The 25,945-nt window shown below is 42.1% G+C and overlaps 1 protein-coding gene across 2 annotated transcripts in view; it reads left to right on the forward strand.

Moving 5' to 3' along the window:
* Window positions 1-25,945, forward strand: part of LOC141126915 (cyclic nucleotide-binding domain-containing protein 2-like) — a 553,939-nt gene that overhangs the window by 488,606 nt on the left and 39,388 nt on the right. For both annotated transcript variants that reach the window (XM_073612976.1, XM_073612977.1), the window contains one exon: window positions 8,697-8,831. In XM_073612976.1, the coding sequence (XP_073469077.1) occupies window positions 8,697-8,831 (135 nt within the window). The remainder of the gene's footprint in view (window positions 1-8,696; window positions 8,832-25,945) is intronic.

Consider the following 25,945-nt stretch of genomic DNA (forward strand, 5'->3'; position numbering starts at 1 on the left):
AATGATTGAAATCCATAAATGATGAGGACCTAAATGGTCACCACCTGTGAAGATGTGCAGAATGCTGTCACCAACATATAACTCTGTATAAACTAATATGAGAAACAATACGCAGCTGGTTACTATTTAGTTCACCATATGTATATAATGGATCTGGTTGGTTGGCAAATACAGGACAAATTTGATACACCACACCACAGTGTCTTCACGAAAACGTGTGATTCCCACAGCCAGTGAAGGTGGAAGCGCTTGTCCGGTAAGCTTCATTTATGGATTTCAATCATTAGTCCACTGATGGACATTTAATTTGTTTTTGAATGACATTTAATTGTTACTCAAGGCACCCGATACCTATTCATCATAAATTGTATATTTAAGGTGTATTCTCATTTAGTGCTACACTTTTTGTTTTTTATTTGTTCATTGAGCAATTATTCTATTTGCTGTGTTAGCGGCTCACACTTCAGAGCAAGCGCAATTTTATCACCGGTGTTGTTTTGCTCAAAAGTTGGACGGACTTAGATTTGAAACATGTTTTAAATCTATCCGTCGAACTCGAGTCCGGTCGAAAAGTCCGCTCGTCTGTATGCTAGTTCGACGGACAAAAAGCCACGCTAGGGCAGCTATTGGCTACTGGCTATGAACTTCCTTGTTTTAGTCCGGTCGTACGTCAAGTACGAATTCGACGGACTTTGGTGGATTGTGTGTAGGCAAGTCCGTTCATTCAGAAAGTCCGTCAAAGTCCGCCGGGCAAAGTCTGCCGTAAAGTCCGACCGTGTGTATGTGGCAATATAGTTCCTCACTAACGAACTATGTAAAGTGTGTGCAAAAATTGAGTTCTTCTTTAAGGGTCCATTCACACCAGAAGCAATTTGGATGCATTTTTGACTGTATACCCTCTGCATAGACAGTCAAAAATGTAGGTTATCCGGGGCATAATTCACACCATTACAGTGCACTGCGGTGAAAAAAACAACAAAGTAAATTTTCCACAATACAAACATGCAAAAATGTGCACAAATGCACCACAACGCATCACAGTGCATGTATTTTTCCCTCTGTGTTTGTCCTTTGAGGTCACTTCTCTCTTTAGGCTCTTATGTAAAAGCCTAAAGAGAGAGGTGACCTCAAAGGACAAACACAGAGGGAAAAATACGTGTCAACTGCATGTAAATATACATAAATATTTTCATCACATGCATGCAACTGTATATGCAATGTATATGGGCTCTAACACTAACACCTGCTTCAAACTGCAAGTTCAGTGCATTTTGAAACGTGGACGAAACGTTGTGTTCTGATGTGAACTGGCCATAAATCAAAATGTCATCCTCTCCCTGATTTTTTCTTCCTTACATGTGTAGAACCCTGGAGTTTGGTCAGGGAGCTCCTCACAAATTTACTTGCCAAGAGTAGTCCACTTGTTCGATTGATAGAGATCTATTGATTTCTTCCTAAGTTTGGCCTTGTTGCACTTTTCTCTTTTATCACTAGGTGGCCGGGAACTTGGTGGTACTAGATATGAGAAGGGCAACCCAAGGCCAGGTTATGAGTATATGGTTATCTCAGCCAATGGGCAGGGGTTTTCTTGAATCCCTTGGCCTGCTGGGAGAACCTATATATTTAAGTGAGGTCAGGCGATCTATGTTCTGTGCCACCTTGACAGCTGTCTAGGTGGACGTGTGTCGTACCCCCCCCTGCCTGCTAGGCCGGAGATTGGGCCTATCCCGAGGGCATCTGGCTGTCAGGCTGTGTGAGGGCCTATCCAGAAGTAAGAGGGCAGCACAGAGTTGGGACTGCGGCTTGCAGTCCAACCGAAAGGGACGGTTCTGTCAGTGGTCGGAGGTAGAAGGGAAGCTGTCGCCACAAAGGGCCCAATCACCTTTACCAGGGACCACAGTGAGTAACTGAAGCAAGTACCGGAATCATATTCTCACCAAACGGGCACGATGGAGAATCGGTAAACTTCAGGCAGTGATCAAGCCAGGGACCCAACCAGTGGAGGAGACACTTGCAGGGCAGCCTTGTGAGTCAAGCCAGGGACCTCGCTGGTTAACAGGGTTGAAGCTTGAGGAGTATCTGGAGTGCAAAGCTAGGGATCCAGCAGGGAAGTGTGGGTGACGCTTGAGGAAGATACCACCACAAAGATTGGAGGAGCTCAAGGAATTCAGAGTCAATAAATCAGTGGGTCAAGTGAGAGACTGGGAGCTCAGTGTTGAAGAACTACAAGAAGCAGCTGTATTGAAGCTGAAGGAACTGTTACCTTGAGTTAAGAACTGTTAAAGACTGTTGCCATAGCCTGCACAGCTGTCCTCCTATTGAAATCTGGCAATTGAATCTATAACCACCAAGGGTGTCCTGGCACTAACCCTCTTTCCCCCAAAAATACAAAAAGGACTGTCAAAGGAAAAAAAAACTCTTTTACATCCAAGAAGTGTCTGGCGCCCAATGACTTTCACCACCTTTGCACCCACTATGCCTCACAGCCCACTACATATTAAAGGATGTCGGCCTTGGAGGTCCTCATTAGACTGGACAAGGCCAGAGACCTTGCTACTGTACATGTTTTCCAAAGAAGCAACCACAGCTTAATGATAGGAGGATCTCACAGCGCTTAATAGTACTCCCAACTGAACTTCAAGCATTTGCTCTTCAATAATCACCACTTGCAAGCCATAATAGATAACAAAACTCCTCATAATGTAAAACAAACAGACTTTATTAAAAATATTAAAATGAAAGCCACACACATGGATCATTGCTTCCAATTGCACTGATTTAAATCACTTAGGCTTTTTAATGTACCATTAAAGCAGACTGATGATAGTGGCCATGAAAAAGCTCTTCAAAGGAAACTAATGCCACTGTACGTGTGCTTTTGGGAGGATGGCAGATCCTGTTTTGTCTGTTGCACAATATTTGCACAGAATATATTTTCTGTAAAAGAATGTTTTTTGTTAAAAAGCAAACAAAAAACATGATATCCTCATTATCCATTAAAAGATGGTCTTTAAGCACTCATTAAAATGTGCACCTGGGGGGTGGTAAAAGCAGTCAGATGAGGCCTAGTTTTACTGCCTCCCAACTGTCCACCTGCAAAAACATGCAGCCACTCAGGGCTGTACACATGCAATGACCCCAGCACAAATTAAACCCCATCAAATTAGGGGTCAAAAATTTGGTGGGCTGTACCGCCACTGATGGCAACTTGCTAAAGTTAATGGGGTTGCGCAACAACTGCCCTGCAACCAGGGCCGGATTAAGAGCATCATGGGCCTGGTGCTGAGGATTTTGGAGGGCCGCTTATATGATTTACCACTCGGCAGCGAGTGCACGCCATTATGCAGCCTTTCGGCGCTTGGGTCTTGGCGCCAAACGGCTGCATATTTGCGCGCAATAGCGCCGACAGTGCTGTGCCGAGAGCACGCGCCGTCACAATGACTGGCCGCTCACGAAACATTCCCAATCACTGTTCGCAATCGAGATTTTTCCAATCTTGTGACTGTCGTGACAGCCGATCATGGCGGTCACATGGCCATAAGCCCGCCCTGCCTCCCGACATAGCAAACCCCTCAAAGTGCCGGCGGCAGCTAGCACCAAAGGGGTCAATAAATAAAAATTAAACGCAAACAATTTTTTATTAAAATAAATTAAGTATTTTAAACAAACCACTCATTCGCACTCTATGCGCAAGATAACCTGTGTAAATGAGCCCACATTTTTTTTATGCTTTTTTACATTTTATTTTTTATTTTTTTTATTATTTGTTGTAATTGTTTTATTTTTTACATTTAAAAAAAAAAAAATTAACTTTGTTTTTACAATGTAATCTTGTATTATTTTTTTCACAATGCTTTGGGGGGGTATGTCAGTGGAGGGCAGTGGATAGTGTCACTAGGGCAATGGATGGCGTCAGTAGAGTAGTAGACGGTGTCAGCAGTTTTTTTTTATTTTTATCATTATTATTTTTATTTTAGTTTTTATTATATTTTACAATTTCATTTTTTATTTTTATTTTGAAAAATGCTAGCCCCTACATTAATCTGGCCCTGCCTGCAACTGCATAAAATGCATACAATGATCATGATTGCAGCACAGTGGTTCTGCCTTTTTAGGGTTAAAACACTCAAAGGGAGGTGACATATTGCTTCCCAACCGTCCTCTGAAAATCAGTCCACTGTAGATTCCTTTTCAAAATGGCAACAAGGGCTGCCACACGTGAGAATGAGCCCCTAATGAGACAACATTGGTCTATTAGTCCTCTAATGCCTCCTCCCCCTGCACTGCATGCAGATTGGGACACAGCACCCCGATCTGCAGTTAGCCTGGTCGTCGAACTAGGGGTGTCACAGCTCTGACCCAAAATGAATCAGAACTGAGAGCTTTCGGGTTCATTGTGGACCTCCTCCAAATTTCCAATTTCCATCCTGAACAGAACTATCAGCACTTAAAGGCTCACAGAGGAGCCCGCTGAGTGCTGGGACCAGAAGGAGGCAAAGGAATAGGGCACCTGTATTACTACTGGAATCCCTTCTGCTAAACATAGAAAAGCCGGTTGATAATATCAGCAGCCACCAGGCTCCAGGCACCCATGTAAGTCATCTTGTGGATGATCCAGCCCCAGATGCGTCTCTAATTTTGTGACTAATTTGCTTAATAAATATCCCTCAGTTGTATGTTTGCACCATGATCTTTCATCAGATAGATCGTTCAGCAATCTGATAATGCTTGACCCAGCAGTCCAATCATTAATGTCTACATTTAAGGCCTCGAAGGAAGAAGTGTTGTCACTTAGGAGTCAGACAGAATTGAAAAAGATTAAAGCCTAAGGACACATACCTGTAGTATCCATGCACCCAAGTACAAGACTCTACCCCAAAGCCATATTCTATAAATGCCTATAGGCCTGGATATGTTATGCTACATTTCATTTTGCCAGAAGGCCCACAGTGCTCATATGCTGGCAGGGAGGATGCTGATGGGGGTGAAGAGCAGTGTGACGGACAGCTGAACTCACCAGTCAACAAAATTACAATACTGCTTATAAAAAAAGAGCTTTAAAAGGACATTTCTAGTCGTTTTAGAGCTGGTCTCCAGATGGGACCAATGTAACTATGTATATACCATACCTGTGGGATCTCACAGGGTGTTGACTGTTTAGCATGGACACCATTCATAGAAAGCTTTGCATTTTCTCAATGAATGCAAAGTACTCTCTGAATGGAGAGGTGGAATGGTAAAATGACACTTTCAACTTCATACAATCATAGAATCAGATTGGATCATGGAAGCCACTCGGAATCGGACTTGACAGCTAGTGGAGATCACTGGAGTAGTGATTTCCAGCTTCCAGAAGCATCGCCCAAGTATGATATATACATAGTTACATTGGTCCAAGCTGGATCAATGTAACTACTTTAGGTATAAAATATCATACCTGGCATTCTTCTTTAATACAACTCTGTAGTTATTGTTGCATGTAGATGTATTTTTTTGAATGTGGACAGGGGGGATATCTGGGTATGACTTGGTGTCAGCCTCCTGCAGGGCTTGGGCTGGGGGACAGAGGAGCAGTGTGGGGAGCCAATTGGTTCTGTAGCAGTGCCCATATGCAGGTTTTCAGTTCATTTAATATGGTTTAGCATGGGAAAAACACGTGTTGTGAGTGATATTGGTGTTGCCGCCCCGATTGAGATACAGTATGGGAAGGTTCCCCCAGTGGGGTTTTTTTTGCAACAGGGTTAGTAGATTAAATAAATAAATTGTTAAAAAAAAAGGTTCTTTATTGAAAAGTTGTCATCGTAACATGAACTCATTGCCATTAAAATATAAGCTCTGGTCGGGGGATATATTGCCATTCAAAAGTACACAAAGAATGCAAACATAAAATTATACACAGCATTATGTATCAAATGTCTGTTGTATTGGATTACCGACGTGTTCCGACCTGAATAGTCAAGGTCTTCCTCAGGGTCATGGTTTGCGGTTAAAAAATTATATTTTTAGCATTTCAATTATCAACATATTAAACAAAGAGGGTTTTTCATGTATATATGAGAAAATTACATGGGATATAATTACCAATAAAGGGTATAAATGGAAAGTCCTCTAACCAGAGTTCCTCTAAAATTGGTTGGATGATCCCAAGCCACTTGCATTCCAAGGGAGGGATACCGCATCACCTGATATGTCTTACAAGGAGTCACACTGACGAATACCCACTGATGGAGCAGAGGGGTGAGAAGTCCCACACCTGAAGCAAAAGCCCCATGGATATCATTATATATATGTTAGGAAATACAACTTTAATGCCAAAAGCTCAAAAATGGTCTCCAACGCTTATCCTACATATGTATCCACTTTAAAGGAATAATGTTTTTTTTAATATGGTTTTTTCTCTGTTGGCTTAAGTTGATGGACTTTTTTTCAACTTGACTACCAGAAGGACACTTTGCTTTCCCCCAATCCCTTCTGGACTATACTTAATGACATGTTCTATGTGTGTATATTCTTACAATTGTCTTTCATTTGTAATCAAAAATTCTTCAATAAAATCCACTGAACAAGAAAGAGAAAGAAAGATAGCATCTGGTGAAATTTGTTTTTATGTTTCCAGTGTTCGGACTGCTCTAATTAAAGACCAGGTTTTGTTAAGAAGGAAGAGGACTTGATGACCTCATTACTGCAATAAGGTCATACGTGTGGCTTATGGGTTACTCTGGCGCCTTGCAGATAAATATCGCAGTGTTAACCTTATTAAAAGTAAGCAACGTTTTCTCTTAGCCGAATTGGGAAAGTTGGTTTGAGTTATTGGATAACGAACAAAGGAACAAAGATCACACCACTAGGAAAGGCTGATAAGATTAACATCTACAGAATTGGAGGCTTTTAAATGAGCTAAGATTCACACAGGTTTTTTTTTTTTAATAAGAATAAGGGTCATGTAAGTCTGTACAGGTGGAGGTGCTGTATGCAATCACGTTTCTTTACTCTCTTTTTGTAATAGGTAATAGGAAAAAGTGAGCCATGGATATAAGGATACCTATAGGCATTATTAGGTGCATATATGATTTAAAGTATAACTAAAGGCAAAACTTTTTTGGTGTGGATTACGTAGAGAGGGTTGGAACACCTGTTTTTTATTGTTGTCTGTATCCCCATTTGGGAGATTCACCCTCTTTTTTCCTGTTTACTGATATCACCAAAGGTGAAAAAAACTAATTTTGTGTTGTCACAAGAACAGGAATTTAGGGAACATTTTCCAATGGGGAACACTAGTTCTGATGACACCTTGGTGTTCCTTCATTTTGGAGGGTGTGGTATTGGGGTGATTATACTCATGTGACAGATGCTTTTTACCAATGAGCTGCACCAGTCCAAAACTGTATTTTAGGGCATGGCAGCCCACTTTTACTGAACAAAAAGGAAAGTTCACATAATATTAGTTGCCTACACAGGGGTTCTTCCACATCAACACGAATAGTCAACTGAAAATGCTGAGCTACATGGCTCATTTGTCAGCAACTCTGCTTCTCTTCTTCTCCAGTTCCTCTGACTGTGTTGCCCAGCTCTCCTAATCACATTGCCCTGATTCATGGCCCACTCCTGGCTTCTGAATAGAGGTTCTCCTGACACCCCGATAGGAGCCTACCTGAGTCATGGGACCAACCCTCCTGTCTCTTGGCTGCTGGCTGGGGAACCTCTGACACTTGGTTGAAACCTCCTGTTTCCTGGCTGGGGCTCCGCTATTGCCTGGGTGAGACCTCCTGTCTCCTAACTCCTGGCTGGGGCTTCTCTGACCCCTGGGTGAGACTTCCTGTCTCTTGACTCATGGTTAGGGCTCCTTTGACCCCTGGTGGAGACCCCCTGTTTCCAGTATGTCTCTATACTGGAAGCCCTGAGCTATCCTAAGGCTTGTGTATATAACATCCCTGCACATCTGTGTATAAAAATGTAGAAGCCGATCTGCTGACAGCATAAACATTTACTGCTGCTCAAGGGCTCTGGGCTTCAGCAAAACGGCAGGTCCTTGCACTGTCACAAGGGACAGGAAATTAAGGGAAATCTCCCCAATGGGACACAATTGGCAAAGAACAGAAAAAAAACTGTCATAATCGTCCCTATCCAAAATGAAACATTACTTTAAACACTTAAAGCGGAGTTCCAGGCTTTGTTCGTTTATTAAAAGTCAGTAGCTACAAAAAGGTGGCTTTTTCAACCCATATTACACAGCCATTGTCCCCCTGTCGTCACCCTCAGAAAAACATCCCTGAGAAACGTCCTGCAAAGGACACTTAGGTTCTTGTAGACTACAAGTGGCTGCAGGGGATCAGCAGAATCAAAATGCAACAGAGGATGAAAAAAGGATAAAGCAAGTATTTTATTAAAAATAAAAAGCAGTTATTTATTATGCACTGAGCTTTCGAAAATGAATGTCCTTCAGTTTGGATATATACAGGGAGTAAGAAAGTATGGAAGAGATAGATGGCAAAGGGATTCTTTCATTATTATTAATCATCATTGTCTTACAGATAAAACACCAATACAATAAAAATGTATGCTGCCGTTGTTCCTCTATATTTCACAGCGGTTAACAGATTGATTATACTTGTTGCCTGAAGCTACTCTTTAATGGTACAATGACTGAATAAACATAAATGTGATTATTTTCTTGTAATATCATTGTTTTCCTCTAGGGCCTGGTGTATACCATTTATGAAGACACCCTGGGCATGGCTCTGGTTTCTGATGGAGCTGAGTGCATTGTAATATCCAAAGAGTTTTTCAAAAAACAGATGGATGACGCGTACCTCCATAAATTGTCCAGACACGTAAGTCCCTGTGATTTCTGCTGGTTATTTATAGTGAGCCTGGGGACGTACATGGCACAACATATGGAAAAGCGAGGCATTGGCAGGTCTGTACCGCATCCGATACTGGCCGCCGCGCTAGATGGTTTTGGAAGGATAATCGAAAACTTGCTGCACTTCCAAATGGAAATTATTGAACCCATATGGAAAGAAAAAAAAACACACACAGAAACATAATAATAAAAGTCAGGAAAAACATAAAGCAAGATTTGTTATATTAGTACTGAGTTAAAATACATTTGCATTTTCTGCCATATATAATTAATTTGTGTGGAGAAAAATAGAGCATTGACTTCTTCAAGCTCAACTGAGTACATAAAAAAAAAAACGAATTTGGATTTTTTTGTTCTACTGGTGGGCTAAAATAAAGAAATCAGCTTTCTCCATCCATGCTAAACCACACAGATGGATGAATCTTCCTCCGTGGCCATCTGATTGGACGCAGGTACTGTTCAGCTGACCCAGGATTTGCACTTGGGATTGCACCTAGTTCACCTGGTTCAATTGACTTTTGTCAAGCCAGGTGGTGCCAGCAGGCTATAAATCGTCCAAAAATCAAGTCATGTATGGCAGCCTTTCCTGACATTCTGTAGTTACTTTTTTTTACCACACAGGAAGTTAGGGATTATATGCAAAACAGACATCAATAGAAAATAAAATCTGACAGAGGGTCTAGCCTTCCCCTACTCTACTTTAAAATGCATTTCTCTGTTTGTGTTGCTGTTGGATTTACGAGGTATGTCTAAAAAGTTTGGTGAATGGTCCGGTATCTCAACGGAAACATGGGCCAGGTGCACGCGCATGCACATGGCTATCCAGAGACAGTTAGAGAAGCACCACCTAGCGTGGAGTACATGTGACCGTCAGGGTAAACCTGCTCTGGCCAGTTAAATGTAGTGAGAGGTAGGGTCACAGTGCACTGGAACATCAGGTTCTGCTACAAATTGGGGACAATGGCAAGGGAGACGCATGAAACGTTGGTGCAAGTGTACAGGATAGAATCCATTAACAGAAAATGTGTTTATAACTGGTTCGCTTTCGCGACGGGAAGTAAACAATTGACGATGAGTCACGTTCAGGTTGGCCTTCAACAAGCAGAACCCCAGACATGATCAAGCAAGTACAACAAATGCTGGCACGAGATCGGAGACTGACTCTACGATTGATGGCGGAGGAATTGGGCATTAGCAAAGACACGGTGATTAGGGATGGTCCCAATGTTTGAGTCAAACATCGGGTGTTTGCTTGTTCGCTTAGGGCGAACATATGGGGCATTCGCGGCAAAATCGAGCACCGTGGAGCGCCCTATAATGCACTGCGAGATTCGCCAAAGCATGTACCTGACCTGCATGCTTTGGCCAATCACAGCACACTCTGCTGTGAGAGCCATGATTGGCCAAAGGCAGGGTGACTTTAGCCAATCATGGCTCAGGGGGCTAAGTCCTAAGGCTAAGTCCACTCCCCACACTATATAAGGCTGCTTACACGGCGGTCGTATATAGTGTTATAATAACGTGGAGATTGAGAGAACGTTAGCTAGAGGCAGGTTAGTGGCGTGCAGGCAGTTTAGTATATAATATATACAGTGTAGTCAGTGTAGTGTAGACTATATATACAGTGCAGGCAATGTATTAATATATATATATATATATATATATATATATATATATATATATATATATATATATATATATATATATATATATATATACAGTGTAGTGTGTGTATGTGTGTGTGTGTATATATATATATATATTTATCAGCGTATAACATGCGCCACTGCGTATAACACGCACCCCAAGTTTAGGAGGGAAGTTTAAGGAAAAAACTTACATTTAAATGCCCATCAATGCAGCCTTATCAGTGTCCATCTGCAGCCATGTCCATCATTGCAGAATGATCAGTGTCCATATGCAGCCTTGCCTAGTCTGATTGCAGCTTTGCCCAGTCTAAAATCAGCCTTGCCCAGTCTAAATGCAGCCTTGCCCAGTCTAAATGCAGCCTTGCCCAGTCTCATTGCCGCCTTGCCTAGTCTCACTGCAGCCTTGCCCAGCCTTGCCCAGTCTGATTGCAGCCTTCCCCAGTGTCATTGAAGACTTGCTCACTTAAAATTAGGGCCGCCGAAATACACATAGCCGAGTGTACTGTGTACTCAGCTAGGCTCGGCTCCTCTCGGCTCCTCTCGCAGTCCTGCCCAGTCCTGCCCCTTGGCCCGGCTCCTATGATGGACATAACACAGGTCCAATGGCGGGACTGGGAGCGACTGGGAGCGGAGCCATGAGGAGCCGAGCCTAGCCGAGTACACAGTACACTCAGCTGTCTATTTCGGCGGCGATCGCTCATGTCCCCCTCACAGTCAGCGTATAATGCGCACCCATGATTTTCCCATGATTTTAAGGGGAAAAAGGTGCGTGTTATACGCCGATAAATACGGTATAAAAATTATATATATATATTTACATACTCTGCATTCAGTGTAGACTATATATACAGTGCACACAGTCTAATTATATATATATATATATATATATATATATATATATATATATATATATATATATATATACATATATATATATACACAGTGTAGTCGAGGTACAGTATATAATACAGTGTATTGAAAAGGTTAAGGGGTACCCTATGACAGAATTAGGAAAAAACGGCATACCCCCCCCAAAATCCATACCAGGCCCCTTGGGTCTGGTATATATTTTAAGGGGAACTCCAAGCCAAAATTTAAAAAAAAATTGGCATCCATACCAGACCTTTATCCGAGCAAGCAGCCTGGCAGGCCAGGAAAGGGAGGGGGTGAGCGAGGGCCCCCCTCCTGAACCATACCAAGCCGCTTGTCCTCAATATGGAGAGGGTGCTTTGGGGTCCCCCCAAAGCCCGTTGTCCCCATGTTGATGGGGACAAGGGCTTCGTCCCCACAACCCTGGCCCGGTGGTTGTAGGGGTCTGCGGGTGAGGGGAAAATCCCAGCCCCCCATGTGAATGAGTAAGGGGTAAATTGTACCCCTATCTATTCACCAAAAAAAGTGTCAAAAAACAAAAACCATAATAGACAGTTTTTGACAATTCCTTTATTAAAAAAGAAAAGAAAAAAAAAAGCGTCCCGCAATGTCCATCCATCTTCAATCACGCCGCCCGACGGACCCGAAAAAAAAAAAATAAAGTTCCACCTCAATGGGAGGCCTCCAGCTGACTGCTTTCTCTTGGCTGTGACAACTGTTATATAGGAAAGGGGGGGCCACTCGCTTTTTTTTTCAATTTTTTGGGGGTGAAGTTCCCCTTAAAAGCAAGTTTAAATGATTTTTTTTTTCGTTTAGAAATTACATTTTGCTGCAGCACTGTTCAACACATCAGACAGATGCGCCACTTTACAGGCAGACTAAGGGGACCCCCCAGGCACGATATTTAAAGGAATATTTCATTTTTATTGGTTCACTTTAAGCATTATTAAAATCACTGCTCCTGAAGAAACGATCCTTTTAAACACTTTTTTTTTTTGCATTGATACATGTCCCCTGGGGCAGTACCTGGTCCCCCATATACTTTTTATGGCAATAACTTGCATATAAGCCTTTAAAATTAGCACTTTTGATTTTTCATGTTCGCGTCCCATAGACTTTAATAGGGTTCGCATGTTCACTCAAACTTTTTGCCTGTTCGCCGGGGGGTGTTCAGCTCATCCCTACCTATTACAGCTTATTCTGGCTGTGAGACTAGGTGAGAATTTTGACTTTGGTTACCCCCTATGATTGGGTGCCCACCTATAATTGTGACACACCATTCTATAAAACCCCCATGAGGGACACTCCCTCTTGGTCCCTTAGCTGCCCTCTTTCACCATGGGCATGTTGGACACATTATAAACCTCCTAATTATACCAACTTCAGATTTCTATATTAACAGACACACAGGTGATGGAACATAAACACAATGCATACATTAACCTGAAATAAACTTGCCTTTGAAGAAAGAAAATATTCCATTTCATAATTAACATTTCCTGGCCAAAACACAATCAATTCCAACACGTCTAGATTTCCTGTCTTCCTTGTTGGTCCCGATACTGTTATTTCTTGATGGGATTTTTTTAATGCTTTCGTTAATCACGCTTATTTTAACCTTTACACCTTAAAGGGTTTTTACGAATTCACTTGCGGCATAATTATCTGTTTTGTATTCATTCTTTTTCCTAAAGTGGCTTAAATTTGGTAAATCTATTTTAATTACTACTTAGGCCGACTTTAGATAATGTGCTACAAGGCCTGGACAGTTGCCTCGTTGTAAGTGTCTCACAATACATAATCTGTTTTATAAGTATTCACCACGAATAGCTAAAACAAATGACTGCCACCCCTATAACCTTCACATCTTTTCATTTTATCCTCAATTATCTTCTTTATGAATTTAAGCATTCCAGTCAGAAAAGCCAGTTTTGCATTTCTTTAGGCCGAATTACATTTTCTTGGACACTTAATGAAGACATTTCACATGAATTGAAATATGCTGTAATATTTATTTTTTTTTTTGCAAGGTGACAAAAAAAAAGTTAAAACGTCGATGAGTATCTCAAAATTTCTTATTTTTACACAAATGAAGATTTTTCTCAGATTGCTTTAAAGGGAAACTTTGGCATGTCATGTGAAAGTTATCAACACAATGTGAATATTCTTATTGACGTCTGGTAATGTTTTTGTTGCATAAATTAAAAAATACATGTCGTATCTAGGCACCTCTGTGGTCCCTAACTCTCCCAAATATGGGACATATAGTATAGCAATACACAAACTGAGAGCAGGTTTACCTGGAGGCAGCCTTTTCTTCCTTAAGGCTGGGCTCACATTGCGTGCGGATGCAGCAGGGGTCCGGTGCGTCCCGGTTCTCCGTATCATGGGACGAATCAGGCCCAAATTTTTGCCTGAATTCGGACCTGAAACTGAGCCAAAGGCGCAGAGGACCCCTGTACAATGCGCTCTGCAGCTGCCCCGGAGATGTGTGAACCGGCTACATTGAAACCCGGTCACACTCTCCTGTCATGCAAATTGGATGTGGGGAAATCCGCATCCAATTTGCATCAGTGTGAACCCAGCCTAAAGTCCCTTTCACCAAGGTGCCTCTGTTATATGGATTCCGCTTGGTCAGCGGATCCCTGCTAAGCAGGCGGATGACAGATCAGTCTCCACTCACTGTGAAGAACGGAGAGGGACCCAGTCCCCCTCTCCTTTATGGGGAAAACCATTTACATCCAATCATATCCGATCCAATCCACCAGACGTATGGAAAATAGGAGCACCATCCGTTTGGATTTGGTGGACAGGATTGAATCGGATAGCGGCAGATGTCAGCGGACATGTCAATGTTGACATCCGCCACTCCATAGGGGAGACTTGAGGGTCCAATCAGGCCCACCTGAAAAACTGATAGGCGGACCTGATCAGACAGCCCATGTAAAAGGGGCCTAAAAGTGGTTGAAAAGGCTAGAGATGTTTTACCTTAATGCATTCTCTGCATTAAGGGCTGGTTCTGCTCCCCCCCCCCCAAAGCACCTTGCCCCAATGTTGGGCTTATGCGGAATCTGGAAGCCCCCTTTAAGGAGATCCAAGATCCCCCCCCCCCCATAATGTACATAGTACCTCTACCCATTCACCAAAAAATTGTAAAAAGTGAGTAAAGACACTACATATGTTTTTGAAAAGTCCTTTATCAAAAAATAAAAAACAATGTTCCCAAAACAATAGATCCATCGTCAATCACGATGCCCACCGCAACCACTGGAACCGGAAAAAAAAAAACCCTGCTCGGGCTAAGGCTCCCGCTGTCTGCCTGCTCCGCCATCTGACAGTTCTTAAATAACTAGAATAACTAAGGGGCAGGACCACCTGGCGATGTCACCTGGTGGCACCACCCCCCTGTGACATCAGTGGCCCAGCATGCACCTGTTGATGTACTGTACTCCATACTCATTCACATTGGGGGGGAGGATTAGGATTTGGGGGCCCTTTTGTTAAAGGGGGCTTCCAGATTCCAAATAAGCCCCCCCGCCCGTAGATTTCCCACAATCGGCCAGGGTTGTGGGGAAGAGGCCCTTGTCGCCATCAACATGGGGAGAAGGTGCTTTGAGTAGAGCTCCCCTGCCCCAAAGCACCCCCTCCTACGTTGAGGGCATGTGGTCTGGTATGGTTCAGGAAGGGGGATGCTCACTCGTCCCCTCCCTCCTGATCTGCCAGGCTGCATGCTCGGATAAGGATCTGGTATGAATTTTGGGGGGACCCCACGCCATTTAAAAAAAAAATGTTGGTATGGGGTTCCCCTCAAAATCCATACAAGACTCAAAGGGCCTGTTATGGATTGGGGGCACACCGTTTTTTTGTCGATTTTTTTTATTTCCGCCAATTCTTGTTTTTTAACATTCAGCTGTTATTGGAGAAGCCCGCTGACAGCTGATTTATCGGTTGTTAAGGGCGCAGCGGCTCGCATTCCCGACCCAATCCTTAACAACCAGCTATACACAGTGGGGTTTATTTACTAAAGGCAAATCCACTGTACACTGCAAGTGCACTTGGAAGTCCAGTCACAGTAGATCTGAAGGGGACATGCAAGGAAAATAATAAACAACATTTTTGCTTGCACATGATTGGGTGATAGAATTGAGCAGAGCTCCACCCCATTTCAGATCTTCCCCTCAGATCTACAGCGACTGCACTTCCAAGTGCAAAAAAATTTCCAGTGTCGCCTGCGGAGATTTTTAAGTACTGAAGTTTGGTGCCATTCCACAAGTGTTTTAAAGTGTGACATGTTAGGTATCAATTGTATACGTAACAATATCTTTCATAGTATATAGAAAAATCCGGTTAACTTTAGTGTTTTTTTTTTTTATTCATGAAACAGTTTCTTTCCAAAAAACATAACATAAAAAGTTGCAATGACCACCATTTTATTCCCTAGGGTGTCTGCTTAAAACAATATATACAATGTTTGGGGGTTCTGAGTAATTTTGTAGCAAAAAAAATATGATGTTTACATGTAGGAGAGAAGTGTCAGAATTGGCCTGGGTGGCAAGGTATTAATTACAATAACTAATATGCAAATAAATATTATATAGTATTTTTAAGGTAATTTACTATATTTTCAAAAACTGTGGCTTAACAGGTGGCTTAACGGACACATTACTGAAGTTTGAAGTTATAACTTCAAACCAGTAATTTCACAGTAAATAGATAAATAATAAATTATTATGTTATAACATATAGCAGAATAATATATGATTTAGCTTGATTAAAACAATACCTTTTCAGCAGTAGAAGATTCTCATCCTCCCTCTTAGCTGTGTGAGATTGTGGGTAAACCTTATACCCATAAACCCATGTTTTTTCCTTGTAGTTAAGAGGACTGGGCTGAAAGGAGCCTGTGTCTTTTAGGCGTGCCTCCACTGCAGCATTTTTATTGGACAGCTTGGGCCAATGGTACTTTACCATTGGTCCAAGGCTCCAAGCTGTCCATTGAGCTCAGTGCCTCTGACAAGAAGTGAGAAGAGGCACTGTGAGCAAACAGAGTGTGAAAGCTTGTATTTAAACTGGCCGCTCTGTATGTAACTTCTGACAGGTTGCGCAAGGAGCCCCGTATCTCCAGAACCATAGGTCGGGGTAGGACTTCAGATACCTACCCCCAAAATTTGGGCTCTCTGTGACGCTAGGTCACTGAGCTATGACCCTTGAAGCTCGATCGTTTATTTTTTTTTGTTTTCTTGGGGGTTTTTTTATGTTCATGGCAGGTGGGGCTTTGCCTCACCTGTCTCCCCTGACTGAATGTCCCTGGCACACACGCTGCACCTGCAGGAAATCTGTCTCCACAGGAGGGAGCACTGACTGATTGGTGAATACTGTCTTTAGTGGGCAACACCCACCTGTCTCCAGTCTAATGCACATTCAGTTAACCTTTCAGAGCTGAAACAGGCTCTTCTCCTGTCACTATCTGCATCAATGTCATGGCGGTCTGTTTTCTTGGTTCATGTGGTCACTCAACAATTAAAGTAATTCATGGTGCTATGTTGCTAAATAAAGGGCAGAAAAATCTAACATTTATTTGTAGGGATGGGCTATCTGTTCGAGTCGAACATTGGCTGTTCGCCCGTACAGCGAACAATTTGGGGTGTTCGCGGCAAATTCAAAAAGCCGCGTAACACCCTTTAAAATACTATGGGAGAAATCTAAAGTGCTCATTTTAAAGGCTTATATGCAAGTTATTGTCAAAAAAAGTGTTTGGGGACCTGGGTCCTGTCCCAGGGGACATGTATCAATGCAAAAAAAAGTTTTAAAAACGGACGTTTTTTTGGGAGCAGTGATTTTAATAATGCTTAAAGTGAAACAATAAAAGTGAAATATTCCTTTAAATTTCTTACCTGGGGGGTGTCTATAGTATGCCATACTCCAGCAATGTAATCCAATTCTCGATCTCCATCGATGGATGATCTCCAGCGACTCCAGCGAGGAACACACAAAGGATCCTGCCTCCACCGGAGGCACCCAGCCAATGATGCGGCGCTAGCTTGACAGCTCTTATGTAGCTGAGGGTGGGGCCACCCTGCCCCCCCCCCCCCTGACAAGGGGAAACACCGGGGTTTCCCAGAGTCGCTGGAGATCATCCATCGCTGGAGATCGAGAATTGGATTACATTGCTGGAGTAGGAGCATGGATTTATTGGATTACATTGCTGGAATCTCTTTTTTATTTTTTAATTTTTAATAAAGGACTTGTCCCAAGCCGTCTCCTGTGTTTTTTTAACATTTTGACACTTTCTTTTTGTGAAATGGTAGGGGTACAATGTACCCCTTACCAATTCACATTGGGGGGGCCGGGATCTGGGTGTCCCCTTTGTTAAAGGGGGCTTCCAGATTCCGATAAGCCCCCCGCCCGCAGACCCCCACAACCACCGGGCAAGGGTTGTGGGGATGAGGCCCTTGTTAAGGGCATGTGGCCTGGTACTTTTCCTGCTGCCTACCAGGTTGTGTGCTCGGATAAGGGTCTGGTGTGGATTTTTGGGGGAACCCCACGCCATTTTTTAAAAAATTTTGGCATGGAGTTCCCCTTAATATCCATACCAGACCTGAAGGGCCTGGTAATGGAATTTTGGGGGACCCCCACGCATTTTTTTTATTTTTCAATGACTTTCAATGACTTTTGTGTGTATTGTGGGGACCGACAATTCATTAATAGCCGACACTAGCGCTAGCACTTTTAAATGACTTTTTTTTCCTTTAGAAATGTCATTTTGCTCTCGGACTGTTATAAACACAGGAAACATACGCCACTTTACAGGCATACTATAGACACCCCCCAGGTATGAAATTTAAAGGAATATTTCACTTTATTGTTTCACTTTAAGCATTATTAAAATCACTGCTCCCGAAAAAAACGTCCATTTTTAAAACTTTTTTTTTGCATTGATACATGTGCCCTGGGGCAGGACCCAGGTCCCCAAAAACTTTTTATGACAATAACTTGAATATTAACCTTTAAAATTAACACTTTTGATTTTTCATGTTCATGTCCCATAGACTTTAACGATGTTCGCGTGTTCAAACAAATTTTTCGCCTGTTCACATGTTCTGGATGCGAACCGAACAGGGGGGTGTTCGGCCCATCCCTATTTGTTTGTATGTTCCTATGCACAGACTATTTTTATATAAAGTATAAAAAAGCAATATAATAATATGTCTACATATGCTAAATGCACTAGTTGACTTTGAAGACCTAAGAGCAGGAGCATTAAAAAGAAGCAGGATAATAAAAAGAAGTATCATTTTGCGCTGATTTGCATATTTTTATTTATTGATTTTTTGAGGGGCCTACATGTCTCGAATTTAGATCTTCAGATATGAAGTGTGCTTCAGCTTGGTGTTGTATAATATAATCCACCTGCAGCAAAAAATATAGCTTTATACTTAAAATACAGCAGTTGCAGAGAGTCCAGTTGGCTTAAAAAAGGAAAATATATAGAGCAATATTTAATTTACTGAGCAAAGCATAAAGCAAATAAAATATATATGATTTCTGCCCACACATTTCCTACAAACTACATTCCCACAGCAGTCAAAATTACAGGCGGAGAGCAAATCAATATATGTATATCTCTGTGTGGAGACCGGGCAGCTACAGTAATTCAAAGTATGTAAAAATAACAATATGGGAGAGAAAATTCCGTAAAGCCTTGCAGAGGAGATCAGATGAGTTATTTATATTCAGGGAACAGACTCGCTTATGCTTATGGCTGAATAAAATTTAAGGAGAACCCCGAATTACAGGGGAACTTTGTTTAAAACATAACCCCCCCCCCCAAAAAAAAGTTATATGTTGCAGTTTTGTAGTCCTTAGATTGGCCTTATTCTCAACCTGAAGTAACCTCTGCATTCTAGTTTCAGGAAACCCATACTATGATAAGACCATTGGTGGTCATTGGAATAGTGCCCCATACATTGGTGGTGGTCAGTCAGGGAGAATTCTCCCCTTACAGTTGTGGTCAGAATGCCTTGTTTACAGCCATGCATCTGGCTCTGCCGATTGGTGTTGGATCTGGAAGGCAGCACCACATGGGAGGTCAGTTAACCACAACCCAAGGAACCCTAATGGCATGTACACACAATATGAAAATCGGATGAAAAATACTGCCTTCTAAGCGATCGTATGATAATCGGATTGTTAGTACAAAGCTTTTGAGAGCCGATCACGACAGTTCATCCGATATTACCCGATCAGACAAACAGGAACATTTTTCACATATGATACCAGATTGTACAATTTTTTTGTTTAATCAGTACAGTTGTCGTCCAAAAATACAATAGAAATACACTACGACACATGACATTTTCTTGACTTTAGTAACCTCTCCGTTTTCGATGGACAATCTCTCGTCTGATTTTCAGATCGTGTGTACGGGCCATTAGCCTTTTGATAGTAGCTGCTGTTAAGTATTCAGAAAACAATACTGCCACTTCCTAAATGTACAATTTCATCTAAAGGGGGCATTTGTAATGGGAATACTGCTCCTCAACCGATGCAGCACTTGCTTGGGCCACCTTTGGTGGTGGTGCAGCCTGCTAGAACTGAGAGGTGGTATATTTTCACCACTCCACAACTTGCAGCTGGACGGTTGGGGAGGGGCAATGAAAAAAAAAAAAGTCTCAACTACCTAATTTTACTGTCCTTCACCTGCCTGCGTAAAAAGGGCCTTTACACAGATGGCTCCCTAAAGAGTAATTTGTAAAACCTTCATATGTAATTTTTTGGATTATGCTGGCCTGGATATCTTGTTGGACCACTACTTTGGGTTGCGGAGGTGATAAATATGCTGTATTGGTAGTAAGTGATAGGTGCTTTAGGAAGCATTAATTGGCCAGCCCATGTATGGGTATGTATAGGAACAATTATTGTGTGACATACATATCACTGTGATCTTTTTGGGGGCGTTGACCCTAAGTTATTATCCACTGGTGGGAGCATGGTGTCATGGTAACAGGGAGTAGAGTTGCCACCTCATCCCTTTAAACCCGAACACATATGAATTATACAGGTTCTGAGGCTAATTAAATGCAGATAAGGCTCAAAGTGAGTTTCATTACCACCTTAATCTGCCACAGAACCTGTGTAATTAATGTGTTCATTAATTAATTAATGAGTTAGTTAATGAGTGTAGCAGCCATAACAGGAAGGTCAGTGGGATATTGCTGATTGCACTTTACTATATGGAAATTGGGCCACTCTAGGATCTTTTGGGGTTTACTTTGGATAGCTCTTTTTGATCAGTTTTTTGGGGCACTGATTACTTGTCTTTTTCCATGATTGAATTTTCAGGGATCCTATTGGCTTGTTTTGGTATTTAGGCCTTGTGTCTGATCTGTCTTGCTTTTACTGTTGTCTAAAAAAGGGGCTAGTGGTCCCAAAATGTTACATATTCCTTTATGACAATGAGGCTCCATTCACACTAGTGCGACTTGTCGAAGTCACAGTGACTTGAAAAGGTTCCTGCACTACTTTTATGCGACTTGAGTGCCAGAGAGTGTAAAGCTGCATCAAAGTCGCACTCCAAAGTCACATCGCAATCCATGCGACTTTGGTGTCACACTAGTGTGACCGGAGCCTAAATGTCAATAACTTTTTGCTACATAGTGTGCTAGTGACATTTTGCATTTTGATTTGGGCTTTGTGACAGCACCGCCTGTCTATTTGTTACCTTAGCACACACCCTTGTGAACCACTGTAAGCAATGCACTGGATAAAAGTAATTTTTTATAATTATGACAGTAATTTAATACACATAATGGGCAGAAAAGAAATACAGACAGTGAAAATTGTTGTGTCTCATCACATGTTGGCCAGTGTCTAGTGGAGAAAAGCTCTCCTGATATTGGGAGATGTTGGTGGTCAGTGGGAACAGTGCTTTTTTTATTGGTGGTAAGCAAGAAAGGTGACCTTTTACATTGGTGGTCAATGGATAAATGCTTCCCATACATTTGTGGTGAGTATAGTGCCCCTTATATTGGTGGTCAGTGAGAGAGGTCCCTGCTTACGTTGTTGTTCAGTAATAGATGGATCCTGTGCATTGGTGGTCAGTAGCACATGAGCCCTCTTACATTGGTGTTCCATGGAGAGATACCCCCCATACGTTTTTGATGAGAGTAGTGCCCCCTTACATTAGTGGTCAGTGGGAGAAGGGTCCATTTACATTGGCGGTCTATAGGGGATGGGTCCCTGTACATTTGGTGAGTAGAAGATGAGCCCTTTACATTAGTGGTTAGAGGGAGAAGGAACCACTTGCATTGGTGGTCAGTGGGAAAAATGCACCAATGAAATATCTGAACACCACTTGATGAAAGAATGCCTCGTCACATTGGGGTCAGTGGGAGGAATTCTGCTTTACATTAAGGGCAGTAGGAAGAAGAATACCCTGTTACACTGGTGATCAGTGGAAAGAATGTCACTCCTCTTAAATTGGGAGGCAGTGGTAAGAAGGCCTGTTACATTAGATTTCAGCATTAAAAATGTCCATTCACATTGCTGGTCAGTAGGAAGAAAAATGTGCCATACATTGGGGGTCAGAAGGAAGAATTCTATCCTTTTGCCGCGTACACACGGCCAGACTTTCCGACAGAAAAAGTCCGATGTGAGCTCTTGGTTGGACATTCCGACCGTGTGTATGCCCCATCCGACTTTTTCTGTCGGCATTTCCGACGGACTCAGATATAGAACATGTTTTAAATCTTTCCGAAGGAAATGCCGACGGAGTTTAGCCCGTTTGCAAGTCCGCTCGTGTGTACGCGGCATTTCAGACAACTTTAAAAAAAGAACTTTATATCATTGACTACATATTTGGAGATGAGAAGAGCGGTTCTGGATCACTGACTCTGTCGAGTGGCATTAGCTCCAAAACTGGGCAGAGATGGATAGGAGATGCTCACTGTCAAAAAAAAAAAAAAAAAACCCAGCAAGATCTGGAGAAACCCTGAATGAGAACAGCTGTGCTAGGGAGAGTGAAGCCAGGTCTGCAATCACTGCCCTGGAGCCTGCTTCTCTAATGCTGAACTCCAGGATTTCAGCCAGTTTGTAAATTGTGCTGGCATGCTATGAGTTAAGTCCATCGAGGTGCATGCCACCTCATGAACTTATCTTTTTAATTTACATCTGACAGTTTTTCATAGCTCCGGAACTAATTCTATGGCTATACTGCCAGAGGCCTAATAGGAGAGATGCTGCTGTCTCATATAGCAGCTGCTCCACTCACCCTCCTCTCTGCTGTTCATTCACAGTAGACTTTATATTTTGTGAATGAGTTCACTTAATACAAAGTGCTCTGTGGTTGGGCAGGAGGAGGGGAGGGGCAAGCAAGGTGGCTGCATGTGACTCTGCAGCTGCATGAGCTAAGACCGGCGGGTCCAGCATCGGAGAGCAGGAAGTATAGCAATAACTATGTTCCTGGCACTCAGGGAAAATAAAAGTTGTAAATTTAAGAGAAAAGTCCATGAGGTGGCATGTGCTTCATTGGACTTAACCCCTAGTAATCCAGCACATTGTACAAAATGTCTGAATTTTTGCAGTTCAGCTTTAAAATTAATATATATTATAGAAATATTTAGGGATAGAACGGCGCTACCTGAAAAACCTGTTGGCTAAGCCTATACAGGAAACATTAATAAAACGTTTTTTTATCACATATATAGAAGATCCTCAAAATTATATAAGAAGAAAAATTCAGTGTTGTCAGAAATATAAAAATGGATGGAATACATATGTGTGGGTCAGCACATAATTGCATGCATCCTACATAGAGAATGGTGTATAAGGCATGTCAGAAAAAAACTTATGTACACCCTATATGTTCCCGATAGATCAATATTCACTCTCCAAATCAGGAACTATATTCACCACTATTTGCAAAACGACGGGAAACATACTATGTGTGGCAAAAAGCATATATTAATAGAGTTGTGCTAATTCCTGTAAGGAAAGGTTGCATATACCATAAGCATATATATATATATATATATATATATATATATATATATATATATATATATATCAATGTTTACACAGTTCATATGCTGTGGTGATTGGAGCAATGTATAATAGTCCCATGCACTTCATACGACAGCCAGGCAAGATATTCCCCAGAGTGACTTTCATGTGTACAGGGTTGACTGGTGACTTCTGTGCTCCCCCCTCAAATTGCTCACTCACCAAATGTCGGAACCCCTGCAGGGGTATCAGGCCTGTAGTGCTATAAAAGGGCTTTGCTGCTCACTGCCGTTAGTCCTCAGATGTTTCCAATGGTATCCAGGTGGATCATACTGCGGTTACACCCTCATGCATCAGAGAAATATAAAGAAGGGCTTCCATAGTGTGATAAAGTCCCAACAAAATGTTTATTTAAAAAACCACATTTTAAAATCCAAAAACGCAAAAAAATAAAATAAAATTAGACTTAAAACATCCAAGAGGTAAACTTCGTTCACCTGCCCCGTGACCACTGGGGTGGGATGATACTCAGATGCTGACTTGGATGACAAGCACAATCACTGTACTCAATGCAGGTAACAAGTTGGGGGAAGTGACGGTCAGATGGAAATGTCTGTGTTCCACCCACTTGTCTGCCAGGAAGTGATGTGATGAGCGTAGGTCTGTCGATCCATTTATATTTCTGACAACACTGAATTTTTCTTCTTATATAGTTTTGAGGATCTTATATATATGTGATAAAAAAAAACGTTTTATTAATGTTTCCTGTATAGGCTTAGCCAACAGGTTTTTCAGATAGCGCCGTTCTATCCCTAAATATTTCTATAATATATATACTTGGCAGGACACCCCTAGTGAGTGTCTTTGTTTAAGGGAGGCAGCAACCTGTGTGTGTTTCTTCATTTGCCATATAGACCTGTCCTAAGCGCGTTTTTTTCAGGACTATTACTAGCTTTAAAATCAAGTCAGTGGCAGCTTCCATATTTTCCATACAGGGTCAAGTTAAGGTTTTCTGTTCTATAAATGTCGCACCCAGCCATCTTTGTCTCATGCCTGGCCTTAGACTGCGGCTGAGCCTGTTGGATCAGTCAAAGCCATTTCTAGTCAGAAACAAGCCTTCATTATATTTTCTGAGCATCTTAGAGACCAGAGCCAGAGGAAATTTTCATCTGCACTCCAGTAAATGATACCGAAGGTATTACTTTGAAATTACATGGCATAGAAGGCTGGATAAAAGACAGATCTGCAAGTGAAAGGTATTGAAACATTAAAATAAATCACCATGAAGAATGAAAAAATAATGATACAGAAGTTAGGGTGTGAGTCATATGAAAGATGTAGCAATTAAAGGAAACCTGTCACAGATGAAATATGTAATATAACATTGCTGACCTCCTTCTAAAAATACTGGGCGCTAAGCTGTCACATTGATCCTCTGGATTCTTTGCCTTCCAAATAAACAAGCTGGAACTAGTGTGCAGATCGGGAGTTCTGGGCTCACTCCAACCCAACTATCTGCATGTTTGTTCCAGGTCAGTGATCCAGAATGTATGGAAGCCAGAGACCGCCGAGCATGTTCAAAGGGACAGTAGAGATGGCAGCCTACATATTTCTTTCAGTACAGTTTTTTACTTTTTCTGAGCAAACAAAAACAATTCTCCTTGGGGATCTGTGCACATTTGTCGGAGATTCCTTCCTTTTTCTGAAGAAGTAGCTGTTTGTTGTACCACTTTTAGCGCCCTCCTTAGGCTTCACTGCAATCAGTGGAACAGTAATCTATTGTTTTTTTTTCTGGTCAGGGTTTCCCAGCTGGGTGTTTGATTTCTCCATTTTAGAATATAGGGCAGGCAGAGTCAAACGTTCAGTAAGAATATTTATCATGCCCCAGCCAATCCCTTGAAGAAGACATTCAGAAGGCGGCTGGGGAGGTGATAAATGTTCAGGAGGCCCTTCCAGATTGTTCTTTCCTCTCCAGTAAGGGATCCAGTTCTCTTGGGGCTGCTGCCCCTGGGAGATAGATAGTTCGACAATAACGTGCAGTCTGGGCCTCAGCAGGTGGTAAGCTGAGGGTCTGAAGATGATTGCTAAAGGATTATGTTTGCTGGAGGGCACTGTCCTGAAGTCCTGGCCTGGAGAAGGCTCTTTTGTCTCCCTCACTGAGGAACTACCTGTGGATGCTGGGTGGCAGACATCTCCTGGGACATTGCGAGTAAAGACATTGCTGTGGACTCTTGGGTTTGCAAGTACTAGAAGAGAACCAGAAGATGCCAGAAGATGCTATACGCATTGGGACTGCTCTTATAGAGTCCTAGATATACTGGACATCACCTGTTATCTCCAGGAAAGGCTGCTTAGAGAACATGAGTGACAATCTGTCCTCCTTCCTTTTTTTGTCTTTTTCCTTTCTTTCTTTCTTAGCAACATATGAACACAGAGAAGCTGTCCTCATGGTATTTTTGCTATTAATGTTGTATCCTGATCCCTAAACCCATCTCCTATTTCAAGCTGTTCAACAATACATTCTAAAAATGGTCAGTCCCACCACAAGGGAACGCAAAATGCC

This window comes from Aquarana catesbeiana, linkage group LG02 (assembly GCF_042186555.1).
Source record: "Aquarana catesbeiana isolate 2022-GZ linkage group LG02, ASM4218655v1, whole genome shotgun sequence".
Taxonomy (NCBI): domain Eukaryota; kingdom Metazoa; phylum Chordata; class Amphibia; order Anura; family Ranidae; genus Aquarana; species Aquarana catesbeiana.